Raw genomic sequence first — 16980 nt, forward strand, 5'->3', positions numbered from 1 at the left:
TAGAAATGGCCAACAAATACATGAAAAAAATGTTCAACATCATTAGCAATTAAGAAATGCAAACCAAAACTGAGATTTCATCTCACACCAGTCAGAATGGCAGTCACCAAGAATATAAATTAATAATAAATGCTGGAGAAGATGAAGAAAAAAGAACACTTTTACAGTCCTGGTGGGACTGTAAATTAGTACGACCACTAAAAATCAGTTTGTAAGCTCCTCAAAAGACTAGAAATGGAACCAGCACATGACTCAGCTTTATCACTTCTCAGTATTAACCCTGAATAATTAAAGTCAGATAATATATAGTGATACATGCATACCCATGTTTATAACAGCAAACCTATGGAACTAGACTAGGTGTCCATCATCAGTTGAAAGGATCAAGAAAATGTGGTATAATACATGAAAGAATTTATTCAGTCATAGGGAAAACGAAATCATGTCATTTGCAGGAAAATGGATGGAACTAGAGATCGTCATGTTAGATAAGTCAAACACACAAGGTCAAGGATTGTTGTCTTCTCTCCTGTGCGGAAGGCCAGAGAGGTAAAAGGAAATCAAAGGTGAGGGTGGATATCCTAAAAATCAAAGATCAGCAGGGGAAAGGGACTAACATAAGAGGTGGAGAGGAAGGAGGCAGAAGTCTTTGGGAATGATGTTGGTCAAATTATATTGTTCTACTCTGTGCATATATAAACATGTAATGACAAATCCCACATTATGAACAACTATAATGCACCAATAAAAAAATGTGGGGGAAAAGACATTCCATGAAATTTAATTTTACTACCAAACTTACTGTCAAATGAAAAAAATACCTTTATCAGAGGCTCTTGAAGAAAAACCACTGGTAGTTGAGATGTTGTCATCATCATGCTGAGAGGTAGAATCTTTTATTTCTTTTACAAGGGAAAATCCAGAACTGCCAATTGGGAATGCCGAGGATGTAGATGGCTGACAGTGCAATGCTGGAGATTCCAACATGGAGAAGTTCAGATGACTCCGGTGAAGAGAAGGCCTTGTCAATACATCTGGATAATTAGAAGCAGTACTTGTTGTCGAAGGTTCTTTAAAAAAAAAAAAGAGAGAGAGAGAATAGTATAAATATTCAACTTAGAAAAATCAATACACTATCAGTGTTTCTTTAAGAAACACTACATTAATAGTTTCAACTACAAATCACTGAGGATTCCCATGATAAGATAAATTTAAGATACTCCTTAACCAATTAACTGAATTTGAAGTTACCAAAACTAGTGTCAAAATAGTTTAGTGATCACGTACAACTTAAAGAACATGTCCCAGATTCTCCTTGAACAGGTGTTATAACATCTGCTCATAAAGTCATAAAATAAGCATTAAATCTCTCCCTCCAGATAATAGTCACTATTAACTCTGAGTATCTCTAATATTTTCTATGTATACACAAAGATACATTGTCCCAACATATCATGTTATCATCTTGTTCTTTAACCTTTTTTCTTTTACCAATAATTTTTTGTACATTGAGCATTCCATTTAAAAACCACCCTGTATTCTATTATACCCTCAAACTGCCTATAATTATTCAATTATTTTCCCAATAAGAAAATAATTAAACACAAATGCACTTATATCTGCATATTTAAAGAGTATTCTTTTGCATAAATTCATGGTTCTATAATTTCAATACATATGACATTTGTGAGAACTGATATTAAACAAATCTCTCTGAGCCTATCACAGCCTCAGTTAAGTCTGAAGCTGAGTGCCAAAATTAGCCCAAGCAGTCCTAAGTATCCTGAGAATCAACTGCTCTGTCAAACTGGACCCAATTGCATACTCCTACTTATTTTTTATAACAAATATTAAAATGTGATTTCAAAGGATTTCATAAGTTGTACTCACACAAATAGTAAATGACAATATACATTTTCTGATAAACTCCAAAGCTGGATATTAACCTTTTCTAATTTCTGGCAAATGGAATCATTATTTTTTTTGTACTTATTCAAGTGAGAGAGCTTTTGAGCATCCTTCCCTATATTCGTTACCCACTTATATTTCTTCTGTTAAATGCTTATTGCCATAGTCTCCCTTACTATTAAGATTAATAATAAAAGACTAATAAGATGTATAAAGTGTATTTTTTGCCCATAAGACCGTGTGATATGACAACTGAAATACCACAACCATTTTTCCCCCAGTTGGTTCAACTCATTTACAACTTTTACTCATTTCCTCAGGTACTGTTGCTTATTTAATCTTGACTCCATTTGGAATCAGTTACAATGCAGGAGTGAAGAAGTAAGCTTCATTCTTTCCAAAGGGATAAGCCTGTTTTTAGTATCCTAAGATAAAATCTTAAATAAGCCATTCTTTCCTCATCGATTGTCAATTAAGAGGCTTTACTCCTCCTTCCTCTAATGTTACACCTGCATATTTCTGTACCAGTGCCATAATGTTTTAAATACTTTGCTTTAGAACACACTGAATGCCTGTTAAATTTATTCCACTTCACCCATCTTCACCTTATTCTTTTTCAGAATACCTCCGTTCATCTTCTTGTATATTTCCAAGAACTTTAAAATCATTTGTCAAGTTCCCAAAAGAGATTACCCTATTAGAATGGAATAACTAAGACCAAACTAGTTCTTCTAATGTAAATATGTATCAAACTGGTGAAAGCACAAGGCAACTGTGTTTAGACCACAAAAAAAGAGTTTAAGAAAAGATAAGCCTGAGGAATACTGTCAAATCTGGAACAGAGTCCTGATGAAGTCCATGCAAAACAGCATATAGAATCAGAACCAAGGGCACTACACTCACAGGAGCCCCCAGAAGTTCACATGGAAATGTTCAGTGGGAGAATGGATTGTACATACACAAAGCAACACCACCAAATAGCAGCTGCAATGAAGCTGAAAACAGAGACACCAAGAGCACTAAGCAAAAAAAAAAAAAAAAAAAAAAAAAACTGTGCCAAGGATTCTCAAGGGCTGCCAGAACTTAGAAATCTAGAAATCCCATAAACACTTCCCTGGCATTCAGATGAGGTACCAAAACATTTCCCTGTAGGAATAAGAACTATGTTCTAGTGTTAGAACCATTCTACAACCATTCTGAAAAGTCACAGAGGAAACAGAAGGTTAAGTCTAACCATATTGGAGGCTTAGACTTAAGCTCAATACCTCAAAACTCTAAAATTCCAGAAGAAATCAAAGGAAAAACATTATTATGGTCTGACAATGATTTCTTACATACCATACCTAAAGCTCAGGCAACAAAAGAAAAATCAAAGGCATTACATTAAAATTTAAAGCAAGGTGTGATATCACACGCTTTAATCCCAGCAACTCAGGAGGCTGAGTCTCTCAGCAACATAGTGAGACTATCTCAAAATAATAAGTAAAAAGGACTGGGGATGTGGCTCAATAGTAAAGCGCCTTTGGGTTCAATCCCCCCATACCCAATTTATTAATTAAACTTTTGTGCAAAAAAACAGAGTGAAAAGACAGAACACAAAACATCTGGAAAGCCTATAAAGAGGTTAATATCCAGAAGATATGAATAACTCCTACAACTCAAAAGTCAAATTACCAAACCAAAAAAACTGCAAAGAAACTGAATAGGCATTCTTTCTCCAAAAATGATACATATAAATGGCCAAGAAGCACAAGCCAGTTCTTGCTACTTACAGAGCTTCCTATCTTTCACACCTAACCATATGAAGAATGTAGTCTGGGACAGGAAGATTAAATAAGGCCATGTCACCTACAGATTCACATCAGCCATAAACACCTAGTTTTCTAAGAGTACAACTATGAGGCATAATAGTCCAAAACTTTAATTCATTGCTGGCTCATATATGAGGTATATCACTGTGGGACGCTCAGTGTCCCGAATCAAGGCTCCATCAATGAAGATTTAACAGTACATGGATTTGGGGGTTTTCTCATCATTCTATTCTTCTAATCTAGCAGAAGAAATCTATACATCCAAGGCTCATCATCATTACAAGAATCAACACAGGAAAAGAAAGCTACAGACAATACATTTGAAATGGGCTGCAAACTGTTTTACTGCATTGTGCTACTTGAAGAATAAAAATACTCTCCAGCCTCACTGTTACTATTAATACAAGTTATTTTTGTAAAAATTAACTTTTAGGAAACATTAAGAACTTTCATATTATTTTAGCCTTCTGCAATTTGACACTACTTCGACAGTAGATATATCTCTAAATTTTGAGAATAACTTCAAGTGTAATGTTTTGCAAAGTTGATATAAACTGATTTTTTTGTTGTTGTTATATCTAGTAATAGCTATGTTCATCTTATGGGAGGGTTACAATTTATACTTGAAGTCTCACACTATCTGACTGCAGGCATTAAACAAATAATTTGAGAAAGGTCAAGGCAGATTATAAGAACTGTCTAGAACTCAGAAGGTTTGGGGACTATGAGTCAGGTCTGAGAAAGGAAAATGTGATATAAATTTTTGAAACATATCAAAAAGCTGCCCACAATTTGCTTCTAAACAGCAGGAAATGTAGCTCAGTGGTAGCGTGCTTGCTTAACATGAGGCTCTTGAGTTCAAGCCCTAGCACCATAAATAAAAATAATAATAATAAAAATGAATCCTCAGGGGAGTGAAGTGGAGAGGTGGGCTAAAATGTGTGAGAACCAAGAAAACAAAACCAGCCATAAACTGTTGTTGAAGCTGAGTGATGGGGAAATAGAGGCTCATTGTACTATCCTCTGTACTTCTATAAATTTTCCATAATAACTTGAGTTTAGAAATTACAAAGGCATGTATAATACATACAAAAAAAGCTATCTTATAAATTTAATACAGTAATGAATACAATCTGAGTTTGAATTAACCTTAGCAACCAATGAAGTTAATTCCATTGTTTCCATGTAAATACAAATACAAAAAATAATTTTACAGGTATAGAATTAGAAACTATCCATGAATCCCACACCTAAATCCCTATATAGGTTTAATTAAACCCTATAAGTATTCTATTAGGATTGAGAGAACAGATTCTGTTACTGTGACTATATCAGTGCATACTAGAAAATCTCTAACAGAAAGAAAGAAAAGTCAAGCTGGATCCCATGTGATTGGCAGGGTGGGGGATTGGAAGCAGTCATCTACCAAATAAAAAGCCTCCAGATGGTTGTTGACATATATTTAAAAGAAATCTTGAAAACTACAGATATTAAAACTAAATTGGATACTGAGGTTGTGACTTAGTGGTAGAGTGCTTGCCTAACACGCACGAGGCATGGATTCAATCCCAGATTTTTTTTTTTTTTGGCAGGGGGAGGGCAACGGCGACACAACACCATACCCAAAGCACAATGAAATATCATTATACCTACTAAGGTAACTATAATCAAAATAAGTTTTGGTAAATGACATATAAAGAAAATAAAACTTTCATATACTGCAGGAAGGTAAGATGATACAGCCACTTTAGAAAACCCCTTAGCAGTTTGTCATAATATTTAATATAGAATGATTATATGCCCCAGCAATTTTATTCTACACAAAAAATTTGCATGCAAATATTCACAGCAATATTCATAACATCCAAAAAGTGAAAACAACTCAAATGTCCATTAACTAATAAATAAGGGGTAAATTCATCCATACAATGGAATATTGTCCAATAACAATAAAAACAAATGACATTCTGATACATGCTGAAAACACTGTGGTCAGTGGAAAATTGGAGACAAAGAATACATATTTTATGATTCCATTCACATGAAATGCCTAGGATAGGGATCTACAGGGATAGAAAGCAGATCAGTGGTTGTCAGGAGTTGAGGGAGAAGGGAATGAAGAGTGACAGCAAAGGTTCTAAAATCAATGGGAGTGACAGCTGCAAACCCCAGTGAATATACTTAAAACCACTAAACTACATTTTAAATAGATGAGTTTTATGGCATGTATCTCAATGAAGCTATAATGAGATGAGCTATATATCAACACAGTTATAAAAAAATACATATCAAGTGAAATGACAATAATAATATCTCCAAATATAGCCTAGACATGAGTTACACTAAATTTACAATACTTGTAAACCCTAACAAAATGCTGGAAAGTAGATCCTAATCAAAGATTTAAAATGCAGGGTTACTGAACAGTGATTAATGGAATAACCCAATTGAGTTTGCTCTAGAGAACAGGATACAACTAGTTATATTATACCCAAATTCATGTGTTCTGAGAGACACTAACAGTTTCATTCTAATGGTTAACATTTGTGCAGTGTTCCCTTAGTGCTAGGGTTTATTCTAAGGGCTTCACAATTACTTAAAAAAAAAAAAAAAAGACAAGGTCAGTCTCAAATTTGTGGGCTGAAATGGTCTTCCCACCTCTGCCTCCCAATAGCTTAGAGTACAAGAGTGCACCACCATACTCAGCTCACAATTACTCTTTCTGAAACAACTTAGGAAGGCAGAGAGGAGGAAACGGTCTCCTGCCAAACACTACATAGCTAATACTGCTGATATGAAAATTCAAACCCAAAGTCTGACAGAGTTTGTACTCTTAACTAATGTGTCAGACTTCCTTATTGAACAGAAGGTTGGTAAATAACAAAGACATTCAATTTAAAACTAATCACCATCCTCCTCCAGATGTTTTGTGTTCTACAATGACATTGATTAACCACAATGTCAATTGTTAATCTACAATGACATTGATTAACCACAGCCAGGTAAATATAAATGTATTTAAAATCTATCATTCATAAAAAATATATCCATATGCTACTAACCTTCTGTATTACTGACAGCTGGCTCAGGGGTGATTCTCCCATCATTATTATTAGAGCTCTCCTCATGGCCATACATCACATGATCATCATCTCTATTTTCTGGCCAGTGTGGAACCTCACTTGTGTCTGTTGAGCAGCTACATGCATCTTCATTCTTGTTGAAATATCTTTGTAGCCACCCTGGCACAATATTCTTAACAGATTCTGTAACCCTGCTAAGAATGCCCTGTTGGGAGAAAACACAAGACAATTTTAGAAATTAATCTTTTTAAATATATAATCACTTACAGAAAAGAAACTCATGCCAAGCAAGACATAACTATTTCCAACAGAGTTTACTAAAATTCGGTTACTAAAGTTACGATGACACAATATTTTAAATTTTCTTTACATGAAATTCTTACTTTTTCCTTTGTTCTATAGCATACATGAGCTAATATTTGTCCCAAATGCCTAATTATTCTAATCCTTTAAAATACCCCATAAGCTATCGAATAAGCAAGATCTATTTTAGACTTAGCAATAAAGTACGTACTAAATGTTTTAATCCAAGAAAAGGCATCCTTTTCTATCTCAATGTATTAAAAGAAACCATATAAACCATAACTTCAGTAACAACTATTTACACATTCTTTAAGAAAACAAAACAGGGCTGGGGATGTGGCTCAAGCGGTAGCGCGCTCGCCTGCCATGCGTGCGGCCCGGGTTCGATCCTCAGCACCACATACAAACAGAGATGTTGTGTCAGCCAAATACTAAAAAATAAATATTAAAAAATTCTCTCTCTCCCTCTCTCACTCTCTCTTTAAAAAAAAAGAAAAGAAAAGAAAACAATTAGACTAATAGAAATGAGGGTTTAAGAACAAAAGACAACTAATCCAACATAAACTAATCCAAGAAATATTCTAGTATCTTTTTTAAAAAATATTTATTTTTTAGTCGCAGTTGGACACAACACCTTTATTTCACTTTTTGTATGTGGTGCTGAGAATCGAACCCAGGGTCTCGCATGTGCGAGGGAAGCGCTCGCACTCTACCGTTGAGTCACAACCCCAGCTCCTCTAATATCTTTTGAAAGTGAAATTTTACTGTATTGACTTTTAAAGGAAGAAATATAAAGTGGTATTATAACTACAAGAATTATTAACCTTTACAGTGACTTCAGTTATGAGTCAGGCAATGCTGTAATCAATTTATTTCCTTCAATTTAATCTTACAATAATTATATGAAGTTGAAACTAACACTCCCATCACTTTAAGGATGAAGAGAGACAATAAGTAACTTACCCCCGGCACAAACACAACTACTTCAGTATATCTAAGACAGACTAAAATCATGGGCCTTGGGATTACGATGACCCATTACAAAATTTGAGTTTCTCCCTGTTCTTTGATTTACTCTAGCTTAAGTAAGAACACCCCCTCCTACTAACTACTGAAATTATAGTGAAAATTATGTGACAGTACTTTTCAATTTACAAAAGTATAACAAACATATTGGTAATTTTATTACTAACCAGGAAAAAAGCCAACAGAAAAAACTCTGCTAAGGTAACTAATTGCAAGCAACAATTTCCTTCATTAAGCAGTATTAACTGGGTGGGGGTGGGGGTGGTTAGCAGATAAAAAAGAAAAAAAGGCAGAATATATGAATCGACATTGAAAGCAACCCAAGGACAAAGAGGCTTTAAAAATCCTATCAACAGAAAATATGGAACACATGTCTGATACAGGCAGGCACTTGAACAGCAATTTCCTCATTGCTTGAAAACGTGCAAGTAACAAACTAAAAGTATGTATTTTCCCATGTGTTCTATGAACAGATTTTCAACAGATCTACAAAATCAGCTTTCAAACCCATAGTTTCAGAATATTCACTACTAAAAAACACAAATGCACTGTTTCCTTTTTCTATGCTATAATGCATAATATTAGTTACTTTGGGAAAAAAGATCATATTATACCTACTACATCTAGAGTTCACATTTTTTATAATATAATATAGTACTAGTTCTTTATCCCACCCTCCACTATTTCAAAAGACCTGGAAGTACTTACAAGGTAAAATTCAGTTTAAGACAGCCTTTCAAAAAAAATAAGACACATATGATATGAGGTTATAGGTTAGTTAAAGCACTACAGAAATAACTTAGGGTGGGAAAAAGTCATTTGTGGACTTCTAAAGTATAAAAATATAGAAATGTAAAAATATAAAAATATCAAGGATCCTCATGATCCTTATCCATCTAAAGCAAGCAGAGAACAACATAAAAATGACACCATATTTAACCAGAAGTCACTTGTGTGTCATCAGGAGATATGTTACAGAACAATCAAAAACCAAATCTGAATAATCAAAACAGATACGAAAAAGTTTATTCTCTGAAGTACACATGAACTGTGCTTACAAGACTTTCTCTTCTAAGCTAAAATTTAACCAACTTATCTAGTCTCAGCCCAGAGCAACTTAGCACAGGAAAATTTCAGTGGGACAGAGGAGTTACTAGTGGCACAGTAAATGACAACAAAAGGATTTTTTTCCAAAAAAAAAAAAGTACATTCAGTAAATAATAAAAAGTACTTAAATAATCAAACATACCTCAAATGACACAAGTCATCAGGACAAAGTTAAAGTAAGTTTAACATATTCTAATCCTAGTGGTTCTCAATGTGTGGTTCCCTCAGCTACAGTAGCATTAATCTCAGGTAATGTACTCCTAAGGTAGGGCTCTCTTCTTACGAAGTCCGCCCAAGTGATTCTGATGTTATGTTAAAGTTTGAGAATCAACACTATAGTTAAAGACATTAGGAAATTAGACACATTTCAGGAAATTATGATAACGTTTAGGGGGAAAAGCTCCACTACAACAGGTTAATAAAATCAAGCATACTTTAAAAAAAAAAAAAAAGACTCAAACTTCAACTGTCTAGAAAACATACATGTGGAACACTAGTCCGACAATAATTAAAATATAATGAAAATATCCTAAAGTGAATCAGAACAACAAACTTTGCAGTGACCATTTTGGACTGTACTGAATACAATGCAGTTCACACACTGCTTTTCTTCATTCAATCAATACTAACTGCACACCGTAGTGTGCATCAAGAATTAAACACTGGTGGGGCCGGGGTTTAGCTCAGTGATAGAGCACTTATCTCACACGTGTGAGGCACTGGGTTCAATCCTCAGCACCACGTAAAAATAAATAAATAAAATCATGGTATTGTGTCCATATACAATTAAAAATATTTTTTAAAAAAAGAATCAAAACACTGGGAATACAGTGGTGAACAAGTTTTTGCCCTCATGGAGTTTAAAAATCAGGGCGAAAAACAAAATATGTCACACATAAACATACATGTGAGATAGTGCCATGAACAAAAATCAAGAGAAAAAAAAAATGAGAATGGTGCCCCATTATATAAGCACAGAAAAAGTCTGAAAAGGGTGTTTATTAAATAATAGGCTATGCAAATTTCTACTGTGTAAGTAGACTAAGGGAACAAAAGTGAGAAGACCTAAATAAAGGAGTGTCCTTCACATATGCTATCCAAACTTAGGGTTACCTTATCAATAAAGGCAAAAATCTAATATATCTTAAGATAAACTTGAAATCCTTCAAAAATCCCCTTGAAACACATACACTTATATGTGTGTTTTTGCACATGTGCTTAGAATCATCTGCTTCATCTTTTGTTCTTTAGTTCACATATCTAATCATTATAAAAGGACTAATATAATTATTCTCAAAAAAGTGTAGTCCTCAACTGGGTGCAGTGGTACATTCCTATAATCCCATTAGCTCGGGAGGCTGAGGATCACAAGTTCAAGCCAGCCTCAGCAACTTATTTATTGAGACCCAAAGCAATTTAGCAAGATTCTATCTATCAATAAATAAACAAATAAATGGCCAGGAGATGTGGCTCAGGGATAGAGAGTCCCTGGATTCAATCCTAGGTACCCATCCCGCAAAAAGTCTTCAGATCAGAAGTACTGTTATACTTACATAAATACAAATTTCTTTTTAACAAGCTCTTGGAGTTATCATTATGCAAATTAAATTCTGAGAGCCACGCTATTAAAATTATTTAAAAATTCAGTGACCTATTATACCAAATAAGACCTTGATAAACATAACCTTATAAACTTAACTATAATATAAAGTAACATTTTACCTAAAAGACCATCCTATTTTCAAAATTATCAAGTTCATCCAAACATTACACCTGTTTTTATAAACATTATAAACTTTATAATATCGACTCCGAAAATCGATCAGAAGTAAATATGCACCCTGGAGCTAATTTTATTTCCATTTGTTAAAGACTTGCACAGATTATGTACTTGCTTTTAGTAAATGACCAACTAGGAGATATCAGGATTGTTTAAAAATTCCTCAAGAAGAAAAAAAATCTCTTGATTATACACAGAATTATACTGAATCAGATCTGAAGAAGCATCTTCTTGTCTGTCAATTTTAAAAGAGTTTTAAAGAACCAAACACTTTAGCCCTTATTGAAAAATTGAGAGAGTGAAAAGAATTGGAAAAAATGGAAAAATGGCTTCCTTTTGGAGTTAAGTTTTCATTGACCTTACTACCAAAGAAGGCCCAGTGTAACCCAACTATCTTTTCAGGAGTTCTTGAGGAGTTCTTCAGGTCTTTATAGGAATGGGGACAGTCAGTTTGAAGAAAGAATGCTTTATGACTTAAAAAATATAACAAGCCAGGAATAGCAGTGCACATCTGTAATATCAGGGACTCTCAGGCTGAGGCAGGAGGATTGAGAATTTGAGTCAGCCACAGCAACTTAGCAAGACCCCACCTCAAAATGTGTATACACACACACACACACACACAGGGCTGGGGACGTAGCTCAGTGGCAAAGTGTCCCTGGGTTGTCCCCAGTACCAAAAATAAAATAAATAAATAATAATAAATAAAATAGAAAGTTGAGAATATAACTCAAGAGATAGAATGCTCTCGGGTTGAATCCCCTATTCTGAAGGACATGGAGAGAGGGGGAGACGCATGCGCGCGCGCGCACCCACAGGCAACATAACAAAAGGAAAAACCCAGGAAGAAACGCAAGTACTCTGAAGAAAGGTCCAGTGAATACTTAAGTCCTACTTTTTCCAGATCTGTTTCAGCAGTAAGCCTAGCAGCCTGATGGAAGTTTTCCTATAGAAAACTGCCTCTGACCTTCCAAGTCTGGGACTCATTCCCTTACAAGAGTACCAGTAGTGCCCTGCTACCTACCACATGATGGCAATCTGCCAAATAGCATGGTAATTACAGTCTGTCTGTGGCCTTTACCAGAGCACAGTTCTGTGAGAGCTGGCATCAGGTATCACAGAGCACAAATTTGTTGGTGCATGGGTTTAATTTACCTACAGCGCACTGCTCAAATAACAGCTTATTGCCACATATGAATATTCTAGAGCAAGTTTCTAAAAACATCAGTAATTCTAAAACTCTGAAGAACGTGTAATACATTTACATGATGTAAGTTTCACTTTCAGCAATTATCATTTTTTATGCCCTACTAACATCTCTTGCCCACAAAAACCAACTGAAGCTGTCCAAGGGCAAGGAGAGACTGAACCATCCTCTGGAATGATAAATAACTAAGCCAATTAAATGACAGCAGAAAAGCAATCCTAAAAAGTCAAATTAATGAAGTGTTTAGGAAAAACAATAACAACAACAAAAGGCATTAAAATCTTAAAAACACTCCCTGTGGCACTGAAGCAAAGTCTACACTAGATGATAAGAAATAACATGAGTTAATAACACAAGGGTCTTGCTAAACTGAAGAATTAAAGGAGTAAATTTTTAAACTTGGATTTCTCAAATCTAGTGGGTTCTCTCCCCATTACTGAGGGTTCTTCATTTGGCAAAACACATCAAATGTGTCATTAGATCAGGCATGCTGATGCACACCTATTATTCCAGCAACCAGGGAGGCTGAGGCAGGAGCATTGCCAAGTTCAAGGCCAGCCTTGGCAACTTAGCAAAACTCTGTCTTGAAATTAAAAATAAAAAATTCTAGTGTATGAATTATTATATAAAAATAAATGAATTTGAGAAAAGTAAACATAAAAAGGACTGGAAAAAGCAACCCTGGGTTCAACCCCAGGGGATGGGGAGGTGGGGATAACTGAGATTTAGAATAATTAAATATCCAACTTGGAGGCCACACTGAAATTAAATTCAATACTACACATATATCAAGAACATTCACTGTGTAAAGCACTGTGGACATATTAGCTTTTCAAATATATTTAATCAGAGTTCAAGGATTAAGGAAAGAAGACTAGAGTAGGGGAAGGGGAAGGGTTTTTCTATACAACACCAACTCAGAATTCATTTGCAATTATAAAGACATTCTCTTTGTACAAATCTTTCATCTGAGGCATCTTCCAATATGGACACAGGATATATCCTTCCTATACATATTTCCTTCTCTTAGGTTTGTTACTTCAGTTCTATTCCACTCCCTTTTCCTTTCTGGGTTTGTTTGTTTGTCCTAGGAATTTGCTTAACCACTGAGCACATCCCCAGCCCATTTTTATTTTTTATTTATAGCCAGGGTCTTGCTAAATTGCTAAAGCTAGCTTTGAATTTGTGATCCTCCTGCCTCAGCCTCCTGAGTCCACTTGCTTTTCTTCACATTATCCTTTATTAAATGGTAGTACTCAAGATTCTGAAATCTCCTTTCTGAAATAATTTCACTGGATCTGTAACGATAAAACCAAAAACAACCACCAGTGTCAAGTTTGGCTGTTTTGACTGCTGTTTCTGCATTACACAGAAACCTATCACCATCCCTTAAAAAGTTTTCTTTCTGTATACACCTTCCTGATCCATTTAACACCCATGTCACTAGACCCTCCTTCCCAAACTTTTTTCAAAGTCATTTCATATAGTTTCCCAAATGGGTTTTCTCCTTTGCTCCCTCAAATCCCAAGAACAATCTAAGAATCTACCTGACTTAAAAAATATAATAATTATTAAAAACCACGAAATGGTAAAGGCATAAGTCACTCAATTCTTTCAGAATTTACAGCTTTTAAATATATGCATTCTAAAATTACTTATTTTAACATAGCTTCTCTGTTAGGTTAACAGTTGTTTCCATAAGGGGGAAAAGTAATTGGTATTTAAATTCTAATGCAGTTATACACCAAATTCACTTTCAATATCTTTAATTCAACTTCTAAATCTAAGGTACTGCCATATTTTATAAGCTGTTAGTCACTCAGTGGCCAAACTTACCCCATCCAAGCAGCTCAAGTTCTCTAGACCCTTAATATACTTTTCTGATAAAAGAACAAAAATTCTACAATTGGCTACAGACTTTAACCTTTTTAAAAACTTTCTTCCATAAATGCAGCTAAGGAGAATTCACAGCAGTTAAGCCCACTAAAAAACATCCATAAGATACATCCACATTTTTCTCACCTAAGATGTTTGAAAACTGGGGTAAAAGTTTATTTCTTAAATCACACTATGAAAAAAGATAAGCAAAAGCAAACAAACTGACAAGCTGACATATATGGATAAGAAAGCCATCTTATCATTTTATTTCTGACAATTAGCTGTAGCTGGCAGCAAGAAGTTACAACAGGCTTTCCAATGCACAATCTTTTAAAAATATATTTCAGCCATAATCAAAGTAGCTACAAGTGTTTTAAAATATGGAACCATTGCAATCTAATAATACTCTTTACTTAAAGAAAACAATTTTCATTAGGTAAAGACCGAAGTTTTCATTTTACTTCAAACTAATAGCTACCTACCTTAGCAAGGTTCTTTCTAGGAAATAAAGGATACACTTGGGCTTTTTTGTCATCTTAATTTAAAAATTTAGTAAATAGCTGGACCAGTGGCACACACCTATAATCCCAACAACTCTGGAGGCTAAGGTAGGAAGCTCACAAGTTTGAGGCCAGCCTTAGCAATCTATCAAGACCCCAACAACTTAGGGAGACCCTATCTCAAAATGAAAAATAAAAAGGGGTAGCGATGTGACTCAGTGGTAAAGCATCCCTGGGTTAAATCCCCAGTACTCCCCCCAAAAAACAAAACAAAACAAAAAAACAAACCTAGCTCTCATTAAACAATACTTGTGGCTTTTTCTCCATATACTTAAAATGACTGGCACTTATATGAGGAAAATACTAAATACTTAAAAGGGTAGTAGTTATTTAATATTTGGTCTCAAAAAAAAAAATTTAAAAAAAATATTTGGTCTCACCACCTCATCACTCAGTAAACAAAGATCTCAAATCTTATATAAACCTATTAAGGATTGAACTTGGGAAGCGGGTAGAACCTCTAAGAGGAAGCAAAATTCAGACAATTCATGCCAGGTATCAGGGGTACACCTGTAATCCCAGTGACTCAGGAGGATCACAAGTTCCATATCAGCCACAACAATTTAGCAAGGCCCTAAGCCAGATCCTGTCTTAAAATAAAAGTTAAGCACATAAGGCTGGGAATGTGGCTCAGTGGTAAAGCACCTCTCATTCAACGCCCTCCCCCCCAAATCAGACACAATTTAAAGACATTTAAATTCAAAGGTTCTACTTCATCACAACAATTTCAAAGGAATCCTAACTATACATGTCAGATCCTATACTAAAGCTATACTTATATTATCTCATTTAACCCTCACAACAAGTTTTACTTTACTAATGAGGAACTTAAGAATTTAAATTGCCCAAATCAGAGCAATCTAATGGGATTCAAACTCAGTTAATCCCATTAGAGTATGTTTTTCCAATCAATTATTTCCATTTTTATATCCATTTAAAATATTAAGCATCTAGGATAAAACAAAGACAAAAGTCAGAACTACTTAGTGACTTCTAGAATGAGTTTAACACTCAACATTTAAATATCCCTTCTTACCAAAACCAAAAACACTGTAGCCATCAGATAGCACACAGGACATACTTACACGGGGCAGAGTATCAAAAAAGAAGATACCAGAACAAAAACCACACTATCATATAAAAGAGCTTAGCAAATTATGGTCTGTAGGCTAAATCCAGGCCTTGGCCTGTTCTTACACAGGATAAGAATGATTTTGACATTTGCAAAAGGGCTGTAAAAAGGAGAGAGGGGCTAGGGTTGTAGCTCAGTGTCTAGTAGAGCACTTTCCTAGCATGTGTGAGGCACTGGGTTCGACCCTCAGCATCACATAAATATAAATAAAATAAAGGTTTTGTACCACCTACAAGTAAAAAGAAAAAAGAAAGAAAAAGAAAAGAAAAACAGAGAACTAGCAATAGCAAAGTCTAAAAATCTACCATCTGTTCCTTTCCAGAAAAAGTTTACCAACCCCTGATGTAAACTATCTTTGTTTTTGTTTGTTTTGTTTTGTTTTTGTTTTTTTGTACCATGGACTGAATCCTGGAGCGTTTAACCACTGAGCCATATCCCCAACCCTTTTTATTTTGAGACAGGGTCTCACTAGGTTGCTTATAGCTTCAAAACTGCTGAGTGGACTCTCTCAGCTTCAAACCAGAAGACAAATCTCACAATTCTAATTGGAAAGCAAAAAGTAAGTGACTCCCTCTCACCAGGAGGTGGCAGTAGTTTCTTCCAGAAGAACCCTTTCTTTAAGTTCTGAATTGATTGCTGGCTCATGTGCTCGAATAATTTACAGTAGCTATTACAAAAGGCAAGAGGTTTGACCTCTCCGCAGAACAACACAAAAATGAGATGGGAAGTGACAAGAACTAACCACATTCTCTTTAGTGACTCCCAAGTAGAAAAATGATACCATTCCCTTCATAAAAGTGTCTAAGCTAAAAGGTATAAGAAGCAGAAGAATACAAGTGAAAATTATCAACTTGCACTGTTCAAAGCTATTCTTCATTTTTGCTTCTGAAGCCAGATTTAAAGTTAGGTAGTCAGTGTAGTTAGGTAAATCGGGTCTAATATAGAGTAAGATCCAAAATAGAGGGCTGGGGATGTGGCTCAAGCGGTAGCACGCTTGCCTGGCATGCATGCGGCCCGGGTTCGATCTTCAGCACCACATACAAAGATGTTGTGTCCACAGAAAATTAAAAATAAATAAATAAATATTAAAAAAAATAGAGGCCATGTTGGGAATGAATTCCGGGAAAAGCAGAACAATTCTTGGAATATTAATGTCCCCAAGGCCCAGATCCCAGCCCAAAGAAG

The 16980-nt window shown here is 35.0% G+C and overlaps 1 protein-coding gene across 5 annotated transcripts in view; it reads right to left on the reverse strand.

Moving 5' to 3' along the window:
• The window catches only part of Nup153 (nucleoporin 153), a 61962-nt gene that overhangs the window by 41756 nt on the left and 3226 nt on the right, over positions 1–16980 (reverse strand). For all 5 annotated transcript variants that reach the window (XM_076859242.1, XM_076859245.1, XM_076859243.1 and 2 more), the window contains exons 2-3: positions 6782–7007; positions 822–1070 (exon numbers count right to left, since the gene is read on the reverse strand). In XM_076859242.1, coding sequence (XP_076715357.1) covers positions 822–1070; positions 6782–7007 — 475 coding nt within the window. The remainder of the gene's footprint in view (positions 1–821; positions 1071–6781; positions 7008–16980) is intronic.

Source organism: Callospermophilus lateralis, chromosome 6 (assembly GCF_048772815.1).
Source record: "Callospermophilus lateralis isolate mCalLat2 chromosome 6, mCalLat2.hap1, whole genome shotgun sequence".
NCBI classification, from domain to species: domain Eukaryota; kingdom Metazoa; phylum Chordata; class Mammalia; order Rodentia; family Sciuridae; genus Callospermophilus; species Callospermophilus lateralis.